Source organism: Lissotriton helveticus, chromosome 11 (genome assembly GCF_964261635.1).
Source record: "Lissotriton helveticus chromosome 11, aLisHel1.1, whole genome shotgun sequence".
In the NCBI taxonomy this organism is placed as follows: Eukaryota; Metazoa; Chordata; class Amphibia; order Caudata; family Salamandridae; genus Lissotriton; species Lissotriton helveticus.
This window is the reverse complement of record NC_136072.1, coordinates 94,869,017-94,885,968: the sequence shown is the minus strand read 5'-3', so window position 1 is coordinate 94,885,968 and position 16,952 is coordinate 94,869,017. Positions and strand designations below refer to the sequence as shown.

At 50.2% G+C, this 16,952-nt stretch overlaps 1 protein-coding gene across 1 annotated transcript in view; it reads right to left on the bottom strand.

Annotated features, from left to right (window-relative positions):
- The window catches only part of ECT2 (epithelial cell transforming 2), a 297,161-nt gene that overhangs the window by 62,944 nt on the left and 217,265 nt on the right, over positions 1–16,952 (bottom strand). The window contains exon 22 of the mRNA XM_078665446.1: positions 9,950–10,104. Coding sequence (XP_078521572.1) covers positions 9,950–10,104 — 155 coding nt within the window. The remainder of the gene's footprint in view (positions 1–9,949; positions 10,105–16,952) is intronic.

Here is a 16,952-nt window from a genome sequence, read left to right as displayed (position 1 = left end):
TTTTAAAAATAACAATTTTAAATCGAATTTTATATTGTATAATTATGTCATTTTTTTTTTTTTATTCTTTTTGGTGCGCTCCCGGGGCGCGGACCAGTGAACGCACGGGTAAGCGCAATCTTGCGGCGCGCCCCGGGGCGCGTACTGATGAGCGTCCCGATAGCGCTATTGCCGCGAACGAAAACAACATCGTGACGTATTGCGTAGCCGCCACGCCTTGCGTCATAAGCGCGTATCGCATAGCCGCGAGATGAGTCTTATGACGCACCGCGTAAGCGCACCCGTAAGCGCATACGATCGCGCAACGTAAATGCCCTGATGCGCTTACGAAACACGCCCCGGGACGCGCCCCGGGGCGCGTAGCGTAAGCGCGTCAAACCATGTGACTTTAAAATAACACTTTTCATTGGTTCATAACTTTTTTTTTCCAAATTGTGTGAAACCCACCCATTTCTCTCACTATTGCTTTGTACTTGGAGAGAGCAAGAGCTGTTCTGTGTACTTTGTTCATCTCCTACTTTTCTGATCTACAGCAATGGCTGCAAGAGAGTCATCCAGCAGTGATTCCGACGGATTTTTAGATGAGGACCCTCCTCAGCAGAAGAAAAAAAAACCATTTCATCTGGAAATTCTATGACATCCCTGAAGGACAAAAAAAAGTAAACGCTCCAAAAGTAACCTGCAAAATATGTGGTAGTACTTTATCCAGAGGCAATCCTCTGAAAAAATATAGTTTTGGAAATGCTAATTTAATCAGGCATGTGAAAAGAAGACACCCTAACAACTTTGCCAGGGAGAGTGTCAGAGAGCTGGCACGGAATTTACCCACAGATGGCGGCAGCACCTCCACTGGTGGAGCAACACCTTCGGGACCACCCCGTGGAAGAATGGTCCCTAACATTCAGCCGGTGTTTGCAGGCATCAAATTTCTGTGCACAGAGTGTGACGAACTGCTCTGCTATGGGGAGCAGAGTGTTGAACTCATTGCCATGAAGAAACAGCAACACCGCTGCCCTGCCAGTCCCTAAATTTTCACATTTTTTTGCTCCTGTTGAGCAGTTTTGGAATCCCTGTTTTTGTTTTTCCCCTGACAAAAATCCCAAAAAAATATAAAATCGTTTTAAAAAGTCTGAAAAAATATAAAACAACAAAAACAAAAAAATAGTTATTTTCAGAACTACCTCCAATTTATAAAAAAATGCTATTTTTTTTTTAAAAAGTGTCATTTTTTATCTCCATGGTACGCTCCCCGGTGCGCGTACCTGGTGCTCCCCCCCGCGAAAATCGAATTATTTATTTTTTTATTTTTTTTACCCGCGGGACCCTTTTATGGCCCCCACATCAAAACTAGGGGGTCAGGGGGGTGTACCCTGCCCCCTTTTGCTCATTTCCCCCTTTGATTTTTGCCACCTCTTGTGTCTCAATCCTACCGAGACACAAGATGGCGGCCGCTGCGGACTGTTTCGAATGTTTACAGACACCCGAGAACCAATCAGCTTGCCGTGCGCAAGTCGCGTGGCGCGCCCGGAGCGCTCCCAGGTACGCGCACCGGGGCGCGGCTCTAGATATATACCTTTTTTTAAACCTAATTTACTCAAAATTCACAGGAGCACATATCTTGAGACCTAGCAAAGGCACATCGGGCAAACAATATCTACAATTTTGCCAAGTTTCGTGGAAATCCATTCAGCCGTTCGGGCTAAAAGTGAGGCCAACCGCCCTATGGAAATTAACATGGGAAAAACATGTTTTGGGACCCCCCTTTTTTCTCAGCCCCCCCTTGACAAACCCCCCCCAAATTTTCAGTTGCTGCTCAGAAACAAAATGTTCCATTTTCCTGAAAATTTCAGCCAATTCCGTCCACAAACGCCAAAGTTATTAGACATAGAATTTTCAAAAATCCCATAGAGAAAAAATCCTAACTATATATACCTACTGGCGACCGCCAGTAGGATGGATATATATATATATATATATATATAGATATATATATATATATATATATATATATCATTTTTATATATCATTTAAAGAGCCAGCTTCCTACAGTATGAAAGATACAATACAACAAAGTTAGTTTAAGATTTGTGCACTCCTGATTGATAACATTCTTAGTTACATGCACCACAATGGCACATGCACTAAAGTAGACATTCCCTCACTTACATGGGAACACACAAATTAACATCTTAAGTACACTGCTTTAAGAAGTTAGTGGCTCTTTCGGTCATATAGAGACTAACAAAAATGCAACAGGATAAATACAGTAGTCCTTATCCATCTATGCACCCAGAATCTGCAGCATCCTGTACCCATCAGGAACTAAGACTGCTCCATTAAAGAAAAATTATTCTTTCCTAGTACTTCTTGATTGTATGATGTTGCTTGACCATGTACAGCACTCCTTTGTCTTTTGGCTAAGTTCACGCTATATAAATACCATAAACATACATATGGATTGTCAGCTAAGCCCTTTCAGCAATTTTAACTTTGGCAAAAGCAGGTTTAAAATCCACTATTGGGGTTAGATTTTCCATCGGATCCAGTTTACCAACACTCAGTAGCAATTAAAGGCTCACACTGCACCTGGGTGGAATATTTAGAGAAGCATATCACAGCAATACACAATTTGTTTAAAGTTCAACAAGTCACCTTCCTGAACCACTTTTTAAAATACACTACAAACTGTTATACATAAACACTAAAATAACCAATAAAAAAGATGCGGTTTTGCTTCATACCCACATATTGCAGGCCGACTGAAAGGAATAATGAACGCCAAAGCACCCATAACAGGAAAGCCCTGATCAAGAGCAGAGTGGAAAATCTAAATGAAAATGTGCATAGATGTCTAGAGCCATCAGCTGCTTTCACCTTTTAGTAAGGTTGTGCAGAACCTGGATATGCCTTTTATTTCTATTGCTATAGCACTTGGATTATACAGAATAAAAAGGCACTTTTCTACCAAGTTTTGAAAAAACAATATTACACAGCTGAAGAAGCAAAACTAAAGTGATCTTTACTGGATATGCTCAAAGAGAAGACTGATCACTTGAGCAGTGAACTAAAAGTAATCTCACCAAAATGACACTTCACGATTCCTACTACATGAACCCATACCTGTTAATGGCACCATTCTGCAGACGTGCACTGGAGAATACATACGAGGACTTGATAACGGAAAAGCACTAAATCCATCTTGTTCACGGATGCTTCATGTAATGTAAATGTAATGTAATGTAACGAATAGTTTTCTTACCTGTCGGTGTAGTTTTGCAGCTTTAAGATCTTTCTGGATTCACTATGCTGTGCATTATTCCGCGGTCTTGTGGTTGGGTCTGGATTCGTAGTCTTTTCTTTGTTTTTTTTTTTTTTCTTAGCCCAGGTGGGCGTCGGCGTCACACCCCCTTGGGTGTATTTCCGGTGACGTCGGCATGCTTCCCGCGGAAGCTCCCACTCTTGGGCGCCATCTTCGGGTTCTTTTTTTCCGTGTTTCTTTCGTTTCCGAAGTAATGGCAATGTTGTATTTATTTGGTATTTTACCGCTTTGTACTTTTAAAGTCCTTTCTTTAGTTAACCACCTCTTCTCTCTCCAGCCTCATCTTTCTGGCGGAGGTGGGTGGGTTCGCTAGTGAATCCAGAAAGATCTTCAAGCTGCAAAACTACACCGACAGGTAAGAAAACTATTTGTTTTGCAGCATGAATCTTTCTGGATTCACTATGCTGTGCATAGATTTTGAAGCGGTTTCTCATCTCTGTGGCGGCTGGGTGGAAGATGAGCGTTAAGTGTTGAATATGGGCTGTAGCACCTTCTGTCCCACTTGAGCTTCCTTGTTCATTTGTATGTCCACACAGTAGTGCTTCGTGAACGTGTGCACCAAAGCCCATGTTGCCGCCAGGCATATGTCCTCTATGGGTGTGTTAGCCAGGAAGGCTATTGTAGTGCCCTTCTTCCTGGTGGAGTGGGCACGTGTCCCCTCTGCCAGTTCTTGTCCTGCACGCTTGTGGCAGAGTTGAAATGTCTGTGCGATCCATTGTGCAATGGTCTTTTTGGTTACAGCTTTCCCCATGAAGCGGTTTGCGAATGACACAAAAAACTGTTTAGTTTTCCTGTGTCCCTTTGTCCTTTCAATGTAGTGCATGACTGCCCTTCTGGCGTCCAGGGTGTGAAGAGCTCACTCTGCGCTAGTTGTTGGTTTTTGGAAACAACTCGGTATCTGTATAGACTGGTTCATGTGAAATTTGGATACCACCTTCGGCATGAAGTGTGGGTCAGTCCTCATCACAACTCTATCATTGTGTATTTGTATGTAGGGTTCTTGTAGCGTCAGCGCTTGTAGCTCGCTTACTCTGCGTAAGGACGTTATTGCAACCAGGAAGGCTGTTTTCATAGTTAGCATCTTTAGGGAGGCCCTGTGAAGTGGTTCAAAGGGCTCTTTCATGAGTTCCGTTAGGACTGTGTTCCAGTTCCATGCAGGTGGCGGCACCCGCTTGGGTGGTGCGATCCTTTTCGCTCCTTCTAGGAATCTCTTCACCACCTGTGATGTGAAGAAGCTCCTGCACGTTTCTCCCCTTGTGTAGGCGACTATCGCTGCCAAGTGAACTCTTAAAGAGGATGAGCTAAGGTTCTTCTCCAGCAAGTGCGTCAGGTACCTTAGCACTGTGGAGTCCCTCTTCATTTTATTGTGGAGTCTTTCCTGTCTGCACCATATTGTGAATCTTTTTCATTTCGCAATGTAGCACTTCCGAGTGCTGGGCCTTCGTGCCTCCCGAAGTACCCTCAGGGTGCTTTCTGGTAGTCTCAAATGTGCGAACTCTATGTCCTCAGGAGCCATGCTACTAGGCTCATGCTCTCTGGCTCTGGATGTAGTACCTCTCCGTTCTGCATGGAGAGTAGGTCTTTCCTCCTGCTGAATCTGTGGGGTGCACACTGTCATCTCCATGATCTGCGAGTACCATGTCTGCCTCGCCCACTGTGGTGCGACCAGTATCAGTGTAATGTTGCTCGCTCTGCACTTGCTCAGCACTCTGTGCATCAGTGGTATCGGGGGAAAGGCGTAAGCAAATGTCCTTGACCAATCTATCCATAGGGCATTCCCCAGTGACCCCTCCTCGGGCTGCCTGGATGCGAAGTTTTGGCATTTTGCATTCTGGCGTGTGGCAAACAGGTCTACCGATGGTGTCCCCCATCTGTCGAACAGGTACCTTGTCTCCTGAGCATTGAGCTCCCACTCGTGGGATGCCGATGTCTGCCTGCTGAGCCAATCGGCTTGTATGTTGTCCTTCCCTGGTAGGTGTATGGCTAGCAGGTCTATCTTGAGAGGGATGGCCCATCTCCATATCTCCTGCGCCAGCGTTGAAAGCGGGGCCGACTGTGTGCCCCCCTGCTTGTTGATGTAGAACATCGCAGTGGTGTTGTCTGTTTGTATCAATACCTTGTCTTTGTACAGTCTTGTTTGAAAGGCTTTCAGCGCAAGGAAGATTGTCTTCAGTTCTAGGTAATTGATGTGCTTTGTCGCATCTGCTGGCGTCCACAGTCCCCTCACCTTGAGCTCGTTCATGTGAGCGCCCCATCCCTTCAGGGATGCATCTGTGGTGATGGTCACTGTTGGCGTTGGGGGCGTTAGAGGCTTTCCCTTTGTTATGTTCTCCATGGTCCACCATGCATCTCCTTCTGCACTGCGTGCGTTACAACCACTAGATCCTCCCAACCGCCTGTAGCTTGTGACCATTGCTCCTGTAGCCATTCCTGAATGGGTCTCATGTGGAGTCGTACATTTGGTACCAGGTGGATGCATGATGTTATCATGCCCATGATCTTGCTCGCAGTCCTCACTGTCCGAGCTTGTCCCTTCCGGTAGAGGCGAGTTTCCTTCACCAGCGCCCTCGCCCTCTTCACGCTGGGGAACACCTTGCCCTGCAAGGTATTGATCTGTGCTCCCAGGAAGATCTTGACCTGTTCCGGCTCCATTGATGATTTCTTCCAATGGATGGAGCATGTGTTTGTGCTTTCTGTTCATTGGGATGTGCAGGTAGGCGTCTTTGAGGTCTATTGTGACCATGAAGTCCCCGGTCTGCAATTGTGGGAGCACCTCTTGCAGGGAGGTCATTTTGAATTTTTGCGTTCTTATGAACTTGTTCAGGAACCGTAAGTCCAGAATGGGTCTCATTGTCTCTTCTACCTTTGGTACCAGGAAGTACGTTGAGTATATTCCTGTGTTTCTTTCCTTGAAGGGTACCCGTTCTATGGCCTGCTTCCGCAGGAGTTCCTTTGCCTCCTCCTGAAGACACTGCAGCTGCTTGCAGCTTGCTTGCTAGTATTTTTCTTTTTGGTTTTCTGCTTGTTGGCCTTCCCTCCAACTCTATGCAGTATCCGAATTGGATAATGTTGAGGATCCATTTGTCTGATGTGATTTCTCTCCACTCTGGGAGGTAAAATCTTAATCTTCCTCCCACTGGTGTCATGTGGTCGTAGGTGTCTAGTTTGTCTTGACCCATCTGTACGTGCTGCCCCCTGGGATCTTTTTTGTGGTCACTTAGAGGTGGGCTGCTGCCCCCCTCTTCTATTTTGTCCCCGTCCATTTCTCCCTCGAAAGGACTGGCCTCTTTGTTGGTACTGCCAGGACTGCTTCTGTTGACCATGCTGAGCCTGCGAGTCTGCCTGGTGCGTTTGCGGGAAAGCCTGGTGTGATGTACCTGGCTGGTTTCCGCCTCTCCCGCCGGGCCTCCGTGACGGGGTGCCCCTCTTGTTCCCTCTGAACTGCAATGCTCCCATGGATCTTGCTGTTTCGTTATCTTTTTTCAGTTGACTGAGCGTTTCATCAACTGTTCCGAAAAGCGTGTTGCCGTTGCACGGTGTGTTCAGGATGCTGTGTTGCACCTCCGGTTTGAAACCTGAGATCCTGAGCCAGGCGTGCCTCCTTTCCGTGACGCCCATCATCATGAGCCTGCTGGCGGTGTCTGCCCCATCCAGGGCTGTCTTAAGGCAAGAATTTGCCGCGTTTTTCCCCTCTTCAACCAGCTTTTCGCCTTCTGCATGGCATCCTGGGGCAGGTCCTTCACCAACTGCCCCAGCCCCTCCATGATCTGGTACATGTGCCTGTTTATCAGGGCGTTGGAATTAGCCATGTGCCAGGGGGTCGCGGCATTCCGTTCGATCCTTCTGCCCAGCAGATCCATCCTTTTGCTCTCCTTATCCGGTGGCGGGCCCGAGGTAGTGGGTACGTTAGCCCTCCTCCTTGCTGTGGCCGTGATAATTGAGTCTGCGGAGACCGTGTCCTGAATGTAGGCCGGGTCCTTTGTGGAATGCTTGTACTTCTTCTCAGTTCTGGGAGTTACTGCCTTGCATGTTGCGGGCTCCCTGAATGCTTTCTTCCCCTGAGCCAGGACGCTTTCGAGCATTGGAAGGAACTGGCTCCTCGTTTGTGTTGGGAGCAATGTTTCTAGAAGGAAGTCTGCTTTCTGCTTCTCTTCGTCGAGCTTGAGCTTGAAAGCTGCTGCGGCAGATATTATCACCGAGTTGTAGGCCCCGATGTCGTCCGGCGGCGAGGGCCTCGAGGGGTAAGTGTCGACCACCTCCTCCGCGCTGTCGGTGTCGACATCTATGTAATCTACCTCCTGTAGGTCAGAGGGTGCCGACTCTGTGTCCGTCCTGCTTTCCTCTTCCTCCCCATAGTTGTAAGTATCGTAGGGATTCTCGTACTCCTCCTGGTCGTCGATCACCTCGACGTCCTGGTCTTGTTCCTCGGCGACTTCGGCGATCTCCTCCTCGACTGCCTCCACCACTGGTGGCTTGGTCTTGTGAGGGATCGTGAAGGCTTTCATCTTTGCATCGAAATCTTTCTTCCGCTGCATGATGTTCTCCATTTCGGCCTCGAGGCGCCTTCTCTTCTTCCCCATCTCGGCCGCGTGTTCCACATCGGATGGGTCGGCTGTTCTTTTCGGCGGATGGCTCGTCGCCGTGCCTTTCGGTGTCGAAGTTTGACGTCGTCGAACCGGATTTTTGGTATCTGGTAGTCATCAGTTTTGGGTCTTTCTCCCTCGGCGTCTATCGATCCTTTTCGGGGACGATTTTCGACGTTTTCTGCTGATCAGCAGCTCTCGGCGCCGGGGACTCCTTCTCGGAGGATCCGCTGGGCCTGGGAGTAGTCGCGGACGCCGCCTTTTTTGGCGTCGGCGCTTTCGGGGTCTTGCCCTCAATTTTTCTAAACTCAGAGTCTTGGGTTCTTGGGGGCCGAAGAGTCTCCTACCTTGTCAGAAGTCTTCGTGTAATCGGTCTCTACGAACGTGTAGCTGTCGTCTTCGGCGGCAGCGTTGTCTTCTTCCTCGGAGGACATCCCCAGCTCGTAGAGGGACGGAGTCGGGGCCTTCCCCTGCAGGGTGGCGTGTGCTACCCTCTGCCTCTCTCTCACACGAAGGGTCTTCGGGGCGAAGGCGGAACAGGCGTTGCAGTCTCCGCTTTCGTGGTTCACCGGTAGGCAAAGGTTGCATACCGGGTGTTGGTCCTTCTGCGTGTACTTGTGGTGGCAGTTACGGCATAACTTGAACGGCGTGTTGTCCATCATCGAGCGTCCAGGGCATCTCTGGTTGCGTGTTCGTCGACGGTCGATGGAAAACGCCTTCTCCTTGCTGAATTTTCGTCGATGAAGGCCCCTGGAGTCTTCAGATAACTTCTCCTCGTCTTTTCTGTTTTTTCTTTCTTCTTTCTCCAAAAATGTCTGGAACCCAAACGGGAACGATCCAGACCCGACCGCGGAAAAAAAGAATCTGAAGATGGCGCCCAAGAGTGGGAGCTTCCGCAGGAAGCATGCCGACGTAACTGGAAATACACCCAAGGGGGTGTGACGCCGACACCCACCTGGGCTAAGAAAAAAAAAAAAACCAAAGAAAAGACTTAGAATCCGGACCCAACCACAAGACCGCGGAATAATGCACAGCATAGTGAATCCAGAAAGATTCACGCTGCAAAATGTATGTAATGTAATGTACCACTATGTGTTTACACTGCCATGCTAGTTAGAGTAAAAACACAATTGAGCATTTTCAACAGAAACAGCTCATTAACAAGTGCTGAAAGGGGAATTACTAAAAAAAAAAAAAAAATCCAGAAATTCTATAATCCATGTCCATATCAGGAACAAACTTAATAATGAGCGTGCATATCTGAAGAACCTTGATATTACACGATTAGAGTAGAAAAACAAATCACAAGCACATGCTCAGAAAAGACCTCAAGTACTGTAGAGACACAGCCCAAAACGTTTCTTGAAAATGTCCATCTGTCTTGTGGGCTTACTCTTCCAAAAGGCATCTTTTTGTTATCAGTGTCTATTGGCACATTGGGTTGTTGACTGCTGTATGAACAGCTGCTATTAAAGTAGTCCAAATGCAACTCACACAACTTGTACATCAATGAAATACATTGAGGCTGTGCAGAGGAAATACTCAGGGTTGATGTAAAATGTTTGCCTTTCCAGAAACCATGTCTGAAGACGACCACAAAAAAACACAATGGCTGGAGAAGGGTTTACGCATACGCCATACTGGTTTTGTTCATGAATCTTTGGCTTAGCCAAAACAAAATGCAGAGTTCTGATTTTGGGCACTTTCCAGCGTCATAACATGGACTACCCTCATCAATCTTCATGCAACTTGCAAAAATTGAACACATTAAGACTTTTTGTAAAACACCAAGAAGATCTCAACCAACCAGTATCAAATTGATTAGTAAACATGCTTTTCTGTGTAAAGACAAATTTAAACCAAACTATAAAGTCACTGGTGCACTTATATATGCACCACTAAATTTAAAGTTATAGCTAATTGATGGCACCTTTCAGAATAGCAAAGATAAATCTGCAATTCACAAAATCACTAATTTAAATCGAGAAAACTATGATCTGCAAACTTTTTGCATATGAAAAATATAGACAATACTTGGACAACTTACAGAATCTGCTTTACAAATTGTGTTTGCAACTTGTCGACACAGCATCTTCAACCAATCCACTTTTGGTGGCTCCTCAGATGTCAGCTGGAAGCTGAATAACTGGTTTGTCTGCTCTGTTGGCGGCCTAACTACCAAAGCAAAAGCACTGCGACAATCTGCAATTAGTAAGAAAAAAAGTCATGCTTACAAGAGTTATTTCCTTCCCGGGGCAACATTTATACCTAGTCCTACACACCAACATGGAGGATTATAAATGAGTACCAAAGAGGTTACTGACTTTAAATTGCTAATAATTCAATAATACACCTTCCAGGGGATGAGCCATTTTTGCATCAGACTAACAGCTTCCCACTATATAGTAAAAACCAATGGAAACAGTTGGTTGAAAGCATTCATTCACAAAGAATAATCAACTTTGAAAACAGTTCATATTTTGGGACCACTGTAAATGAAATATTTGTACAGCTAATAAAACAGTGTAGTTTTAGAATATATTTAAATACATTCATATTCACCAGTGTATCGGTACAGCTTTAAAAAAAAAGCTAAAAATTATTAACACTTCTGCATGCCTCCAGAAATCAATCTAATGGGCTGCCACCATCTCCATGAATATATCATTATAAGCTTACATACTAACAGTTTAGTTGTGATTGATGTAAAAATAACTAACTTGCCGAAAAATTCTCCAACACCCACGTGAAACAGAGCACCATTTTTAAACTAGTTTTAATATAAATCTGAATATACTCTCGGTTTATAAAACATGCCCTTGGAAAATAAAGGGAGAAACTGTAAGCCCACTTACATTAGCTATTTTGAAGTTTGACATTGGACTTAAAAAAACAGAAGACTGGTAATCCAAGATAAAAGTCTTGCCTGAAACATCACAATTGTTGGTCTAGACCATTTTTATGTGACATCTAGAACATGCTTACAATGCACTGAACATTTGGACGGAGCCGTAACTTATGGAAAATTCTTGTAGACTGTTACAGGGTGGAATAAGAAAGCATGCAACAAGCAACAAGTTACTATCCTGTAACTGTGGTACTCCAGCGTTTGTATCATTCCCCGGAGCAAATGGGAAATCCTCTGTAGCTTTAGCATGGCAGTACAAGGCATTGACAGGTTGAAAAAACCCAGACAGTGCTTAATGTACAAGTTACTACTTGTGTAACAATATATCTGTAAGAGACATTAGTTAGTGCTAGATGCCTTACCTTAGAATATCCCCAGGCGTCAGACTGGATCCGTAAAGTTTTGCGTAGCAGTACCCTTGCGCGTCAGTAGGCGTCGTCTGCGGTTCCGCGTCCATCGCGCCGGGATGACGTCGTCTGATTACTTAGACGACGCCTCCGCATGCTGACGTCAGTTCTTAGACACAGCTTTTCCGCGCCAGAAACGCAGAGCCAGGTTAAAAAACACTGGTGCCATTGAAACTAGGGCCCTGAAGAGGATGACCTTAACCCTAGATATCGGTTCGCAGAACAGGGAGGATGGATGAGTCGGTAAGGAATCTATCACTAACTAATGTCTCTTACAGATATATCGTTACACAAGTAGGAGTAGTTAGTGATAGATTCCTTACCTTAGAATAGATACCCCAGCAATACCAACCCCGGTGGTGGGTCTGCGAACCAATAATCACACCAGAAAGTCCTGGAGGACGGAACGGCCAAAGAAGCCATCCCTCCGGACTTGACTGTCCAGGCAATAGTGTCTTGCAAACGTGTGCAGCGAGGCCCACGTAGCTGCCTGGCAAATGTCCTGCAAGGGCACTCCCCCGGCCCAGGGCAGTTGTAGTCGCCGTGGCCCGAGTGGAATGAGCCCACAATCAAACAGGTGACTCCTTTTTAGCCAAGGAGTAACATGCCTGGATACACAAGATGATCCACCGAGAGATGGTCCGCTTGTGCACCGCCATTCCCTTCTTAGCGCCCACGTAACCAACAAAGAGTTGGTCATCCACCCGGAACTGGCGTGTGCGATCCAGATAGGAAGAGAGCGCACGTTTTGGGCCCAGACGGTGGAGCTGCTCTTCCTCTTTAGAGGGATGCGGTGGCGGAAAGAAGGTGGGCAAGGTGATAGACTGCCCGATGTGGAAGGCAGTGACAACCTTGGGCAGGAAAGATGGCCTAGTCCGCAAAACAACCTTGTCCGGATGGACAGAAAGGAAAAAGGGTTTAGATGAAAGAGCCTGGAGCTCACTCACTCTCCTGACAGAGGTGATGGCAAACAGGAAAGCAGTCTTCAGAGTAAGAAGGCGGAGAGGGCAGTTGTGAAGTGGCTCAAAGGGAGCGCACATCAGAAATTTAAGAACAAGGTTCAAGTCCCACTGAGGCATCACAAACGGAATAGGAGGGAACATGTGAGTGATGCCCTTAAGAAATCTGTTTACAATAGGGGACTTGAACAAAGAAGGTTGATCAGGCAGCCTTAGAAAGGCTGAAAGGGCAGAAAGGTAGCCCTTGATAGTGCCCAGAGCAGAGCCCTGCTGGGCAAGAGAAAGAAGGAAGAGAAGAACCTTAGAAAGAGGGTCAGAAAGTGGATCCACAGCCTTTGCTGTGCACCATGCCACAAATCTGTTCCACCTGCAGGCGTATACCGACTTTGTGGAGGGACGCCTGGCTGCCAGAATGATGTTACAGACTTCAGGAGGCAAGTCAAATGGCCTCAATTGTCGCCACTCAATCTCCAAGCATGGAGGTGGAGACTGGACAGGTTCGGGTGGAGGACCGTCCCCTGCTGCTGCGACAGAAGGTCCTCCTGAAGAGGCAGACGAACCGGGGGATTGACTGACAGACCGAATAGCTCTGGATACCAGTACCTTCGAGCCCAGTCCGGAGCCACAAGGATGACTTGGGCCCGGTCGCGCCTGATCTTCTTCAGCACTCTGGGCAGAAGTGGTATAGGCGGAAAGGCGTACAACAGACCGCAACTCCACTCGCGACGAAAAGCGTCTCCGAGCGAGTGCCGCCTTGGAAATTCCAACGCGCAGAACTGATGACATTGCGCGTTCTCTTCGGTGGCGAATAGATCTAACCAAGGCTCTCTAGATCGCTGAAAGAGGCCTTGCTCCACGTCCGAGTTCAGACGCCATTCGTGATCCATCATGTACCGACGGCTGAGCTCATCCGCCCTGGCGTTCAGAGAACCTGCCAGGTGTTGAGCCACCAGGGTCACGCCCTGGCGTTCCAGCCATTGCCAAAGGCAAAGAGCCTCTTGACAAAGGATCCACGACCACACCCCGCCTTGTTTGTTGCAGTACCACATGGCGGTGGTGTTGTCCGTGAACACCTGCACTACACTCCCCCGGACAGAGGGGAGGAATGCCTTCAGTGCCAGACGAATCGCCCTGAGCTCCAACAGGTTGATGTGGAGCCGGGTCTCCGCCAGAGACCAGAGGCCTCTGATCTCCGCCTCTCCCAAGTGGCCTCCCCAGCCCTGGAGGGACGCGTCCGTCACAACTACGTGCTCCGGTTGGGGGAAGGGAGAGGGATCTACCACTGACCCAATCGCGGTCCGTAAGCCACCACTGCAGCTGTCTCGCAGTGCCCTCCGAGATCAGGACGTGGTCGGATAGGTTGCCCTGATGCTGGGCCCACTGAAACTTCAGGTCCCACTGCAGAGCCCACATCCGCCACCTGGCGTGATGCACCAGTAGGATGCAGGAGGCCATCAGCCCCAGAAGCCGCAGCGTCAACCTGACCGAAACCCGGGATAACGGCTGAAAGATGGGAATCAGAGCCTGAATATCCCGGACCTGCTGTTCGGGCGGATAAACCCGAAACCGCACCCAGGACCGCTCCGATGAAGGAGCTTCTGAGAGGGACACAGGTGTGACTTCGGCACATTGATGGAGAACCCCAGCAGGTGCAGGAGGTCTGCCGTCGTCTGGAGGTGGCTGACGACTGTCTGGGGCGAGCCCGCCTTCAACCAGTCGTCGAGGTAGGGGAAGACTGAAACCCCTAACCTGCGCAGATGAGCTGCGACCACCGCCATCACCTTCGTGAACACCCGTGGGGCGCTGGTAAGGCCGAATGGGAGCACGGTAAATTGAAAGTGCTCGTGGCCCACCATGAACCGCAGGTAGCGCCGGTGGGCAGGCAGGACGGGGATATGAAAGTAAGCGTCCTGCAAGTCCAACGCTACCATCCAGTCTCCTGGGTCCAGGGCAGCCAGGACCTGAGCCAGTGTCAGCATCTTGAACTTCTCCTTCCGGAGGAAGCCGTTGACGTTCCGTAGGTCCAAGATAGGGCGTAGGCCCCCTTTGCCCTTCTTGGGTACCAGAAAGTAGTGGGAGTAGCAACCACACCCTACTTCTGGCCCAGGAACGTGCTCGATGTCCCCCTTGGCCAAGAGGGCCGTAACTTCCTCCTGCAGAAGTCGCAAGTGATCCCCCGATACACGGTGGGTCTGCGGTGGCATGGCTGGAGGAGTCGCCTCGAAGGGGAGGGAGTAGCCCCTTCGAACGATCTGCAGCACCCACCTGTCCGACGTGACAGTGCGCCAGTGGAGGTGGTGATGGCGAACCCTGCCTCCCACTGGCGTCACATGGGCCTGAAAGCACGGACTAGGAGGGTTTTGAGGCGGATGCTGCGGGGGAAGGTGTGGACTGACCTCGCCGCTGCCCCCGACCGCCTGGACGGCGGTTCCCACGGCCGCCACCGCGTTGGGTATTACCCTGGGGTGCGTGGCTGGCGGCACGTGTGGGCGCACCCCTTCCGTGGCCACGAAAGGAGTGATAGGCAGCCGATTGCTGGCGTTGGCCCGAGAGGCCTAAGGACTTGGCCGTAGCCCTGGAGTCCTTAAAACGCTCAAGCGCATGGTCTGCCTTGTCGCCAAAGAGGCGACAGCCATCGAACGGCATGTCCATGAGCGTGCTCTGGACATCTGCCGAGAAGTTGGCGGACCTCAGCCAGGCGTGGCGTCTGACCGCCACCGTCGTTGCCATCGCTCTACCCAGCGAGTCAGTGGTATCCAGCCCACACCGGATGGAATACTTGGCTGCATCCCGGCCCTCCACAAGGGCTTGGCCGAGTTTGGCCCGTACCTCCAACGGACACTCTGGCAGCACTTCCGCGACCTTATCCCACACAGAGTGGGTGTAACGTCCCAAGAGGCAGGCGGTGTTGGAAGACCGCAGGCCTAAACTAATGGATGAGAAGATCTTCTTCCCATACTGGTCATACCTCTTGGATTCCCGATCCGGCAGGGCCGATGGGAATGCGGTTTGGGAATTGGAGGCCTGGATGACCAGGCTCTCGGGGGTAGGGTGGGAGGACAGAAAACATGGGTCGCCCGGGGCTGGGCGGTGGCGTCTGGCCACGTTCCTATCTACGGGCGAACCCGTAGCGGGCTTGGACCAAGTGCCCAGAAGAACGTCAGTCAAGGCCTCATTAAAGGGCAGCAGAGGCTCGGCCGAGCTTGACTGCGGTTTAAGGACCTCAGTGAGGAGGTTAGTCCTCACGGCCGCGACGGGGAGCTCAAGGCCCAAGGCCTTGGCAGCCCTCATCAGCACCACACTATATGTTGCCCCCTCCTCCGAAGCCACGGTAGGAGGGGAGACAAACCCAGTGTCTGGAGAGGTGTCCAGGCCACTGGCCTCCCCAAGGTCTCCTGTCCAGTCCTCATGAGACTGACACTTCCTGGTCAGAGGGTCCTCAGACCCCTCCCAGTCGTCTCCTTCACCCATCTCCTGATATTCAGGGTCCTCAACCAATGGGGCCTGTTCATAAAAGTGAAATTCACCCAACGGCGTCTGGAGCGGCGCCCAACGGGGCCGTCCCGACAGCCAAACAGGAACGGAAGGAGGACCGGGTCGGCGCTGCCCGAGAACGGCGCCGGAGGCGACACCTGAGGGTCCGACGCCGGGGAGGCCGTCAGATCCACCGGCGACAAACCAGATCCCGAAGGAGGACCAGCGGCGTCCTGCGGCGCAGGGCCCGAAGGCGCCGGCGGCGTCGGAACAACTGGACCCCTCGGCGCCGGGCCCGAAGGTGCCGGCGGCGTCGGGATAACAGGGACCTGCGGCGCCGGGCCCGAAGGCATCGGCGGCGTTGGGGCCGAAGCACCCGACGGCGTCGGGGCCGGAGCCGCCGACCCACTAGGGCTCCCAGACGGGTCCGCTGGGCCCGGAGGCGCCGCGGAGCCCGTCGGAGGAGAGAGTTTCCTCATGGCCATGAGGAAGCGCTCGATCTCCTCCGGCGACGTGTTCAGCCCAAGGACCGGAGGATGTGGAGCTGTACGCGGCGCCCACGACTCAGACGGAGCCGCGTGGGCGGTGTCACCTGAACCCCCGGCCGCATCGCGGGGAGTCAGAGGAGCGATGACGCCGCTTGGACTTCTTGTGCCGCTTACCTGACGGCGACTTCGACCCGGAGGAGTGCGGCCTACTCTCGGAGCTGTGGTGGCTGCCGGAGTTCGAGGCGCCTACGGGACCGCTCCCGCCTGGCTTTCGAAGAGAGGGCCCGGCAGTCGGAGCAGGCCTTGTCGTCGTGGTCGACGTCCAAACACGACAAACACAAACGTGAGGATCCGTGACCGACATCAGCCGGTCGCAATCGTCACAATGCTTGAAGCCGGGCATCCCTATCGGCACCGTTTCGAGAGTCGAGAGACTTCAAAATAGCAATCAAAAAAGATCAAAAAGTTAGTCAAAATTGACTAGGGTTACTGCTTTTTCCAGATCTGCGCTAGCTGGCGCGGAAAAAAGAAGAACTGACGTCAGCACGCGGAGGCGGCGTCTAAGTACTCCGACAACGTCATCACGACGCCCCTGACGACGGACACGGAGCCGCAGACGATGCCTTCCGACGCGCAAGGGTACTGCTACGCAAAAAATTTCCAGATCCAGTCGGACGCCTGGGGATATTCTAAGGTAAGGAATCGAATACTAACGTGTCTCTTTCAGATGCAGGCTACTCCATCAACAAGACTTAACACCACGGACACTATCCATCATTAATTTGAAGCCGGAGAACATTTCCCACAGCAAAAT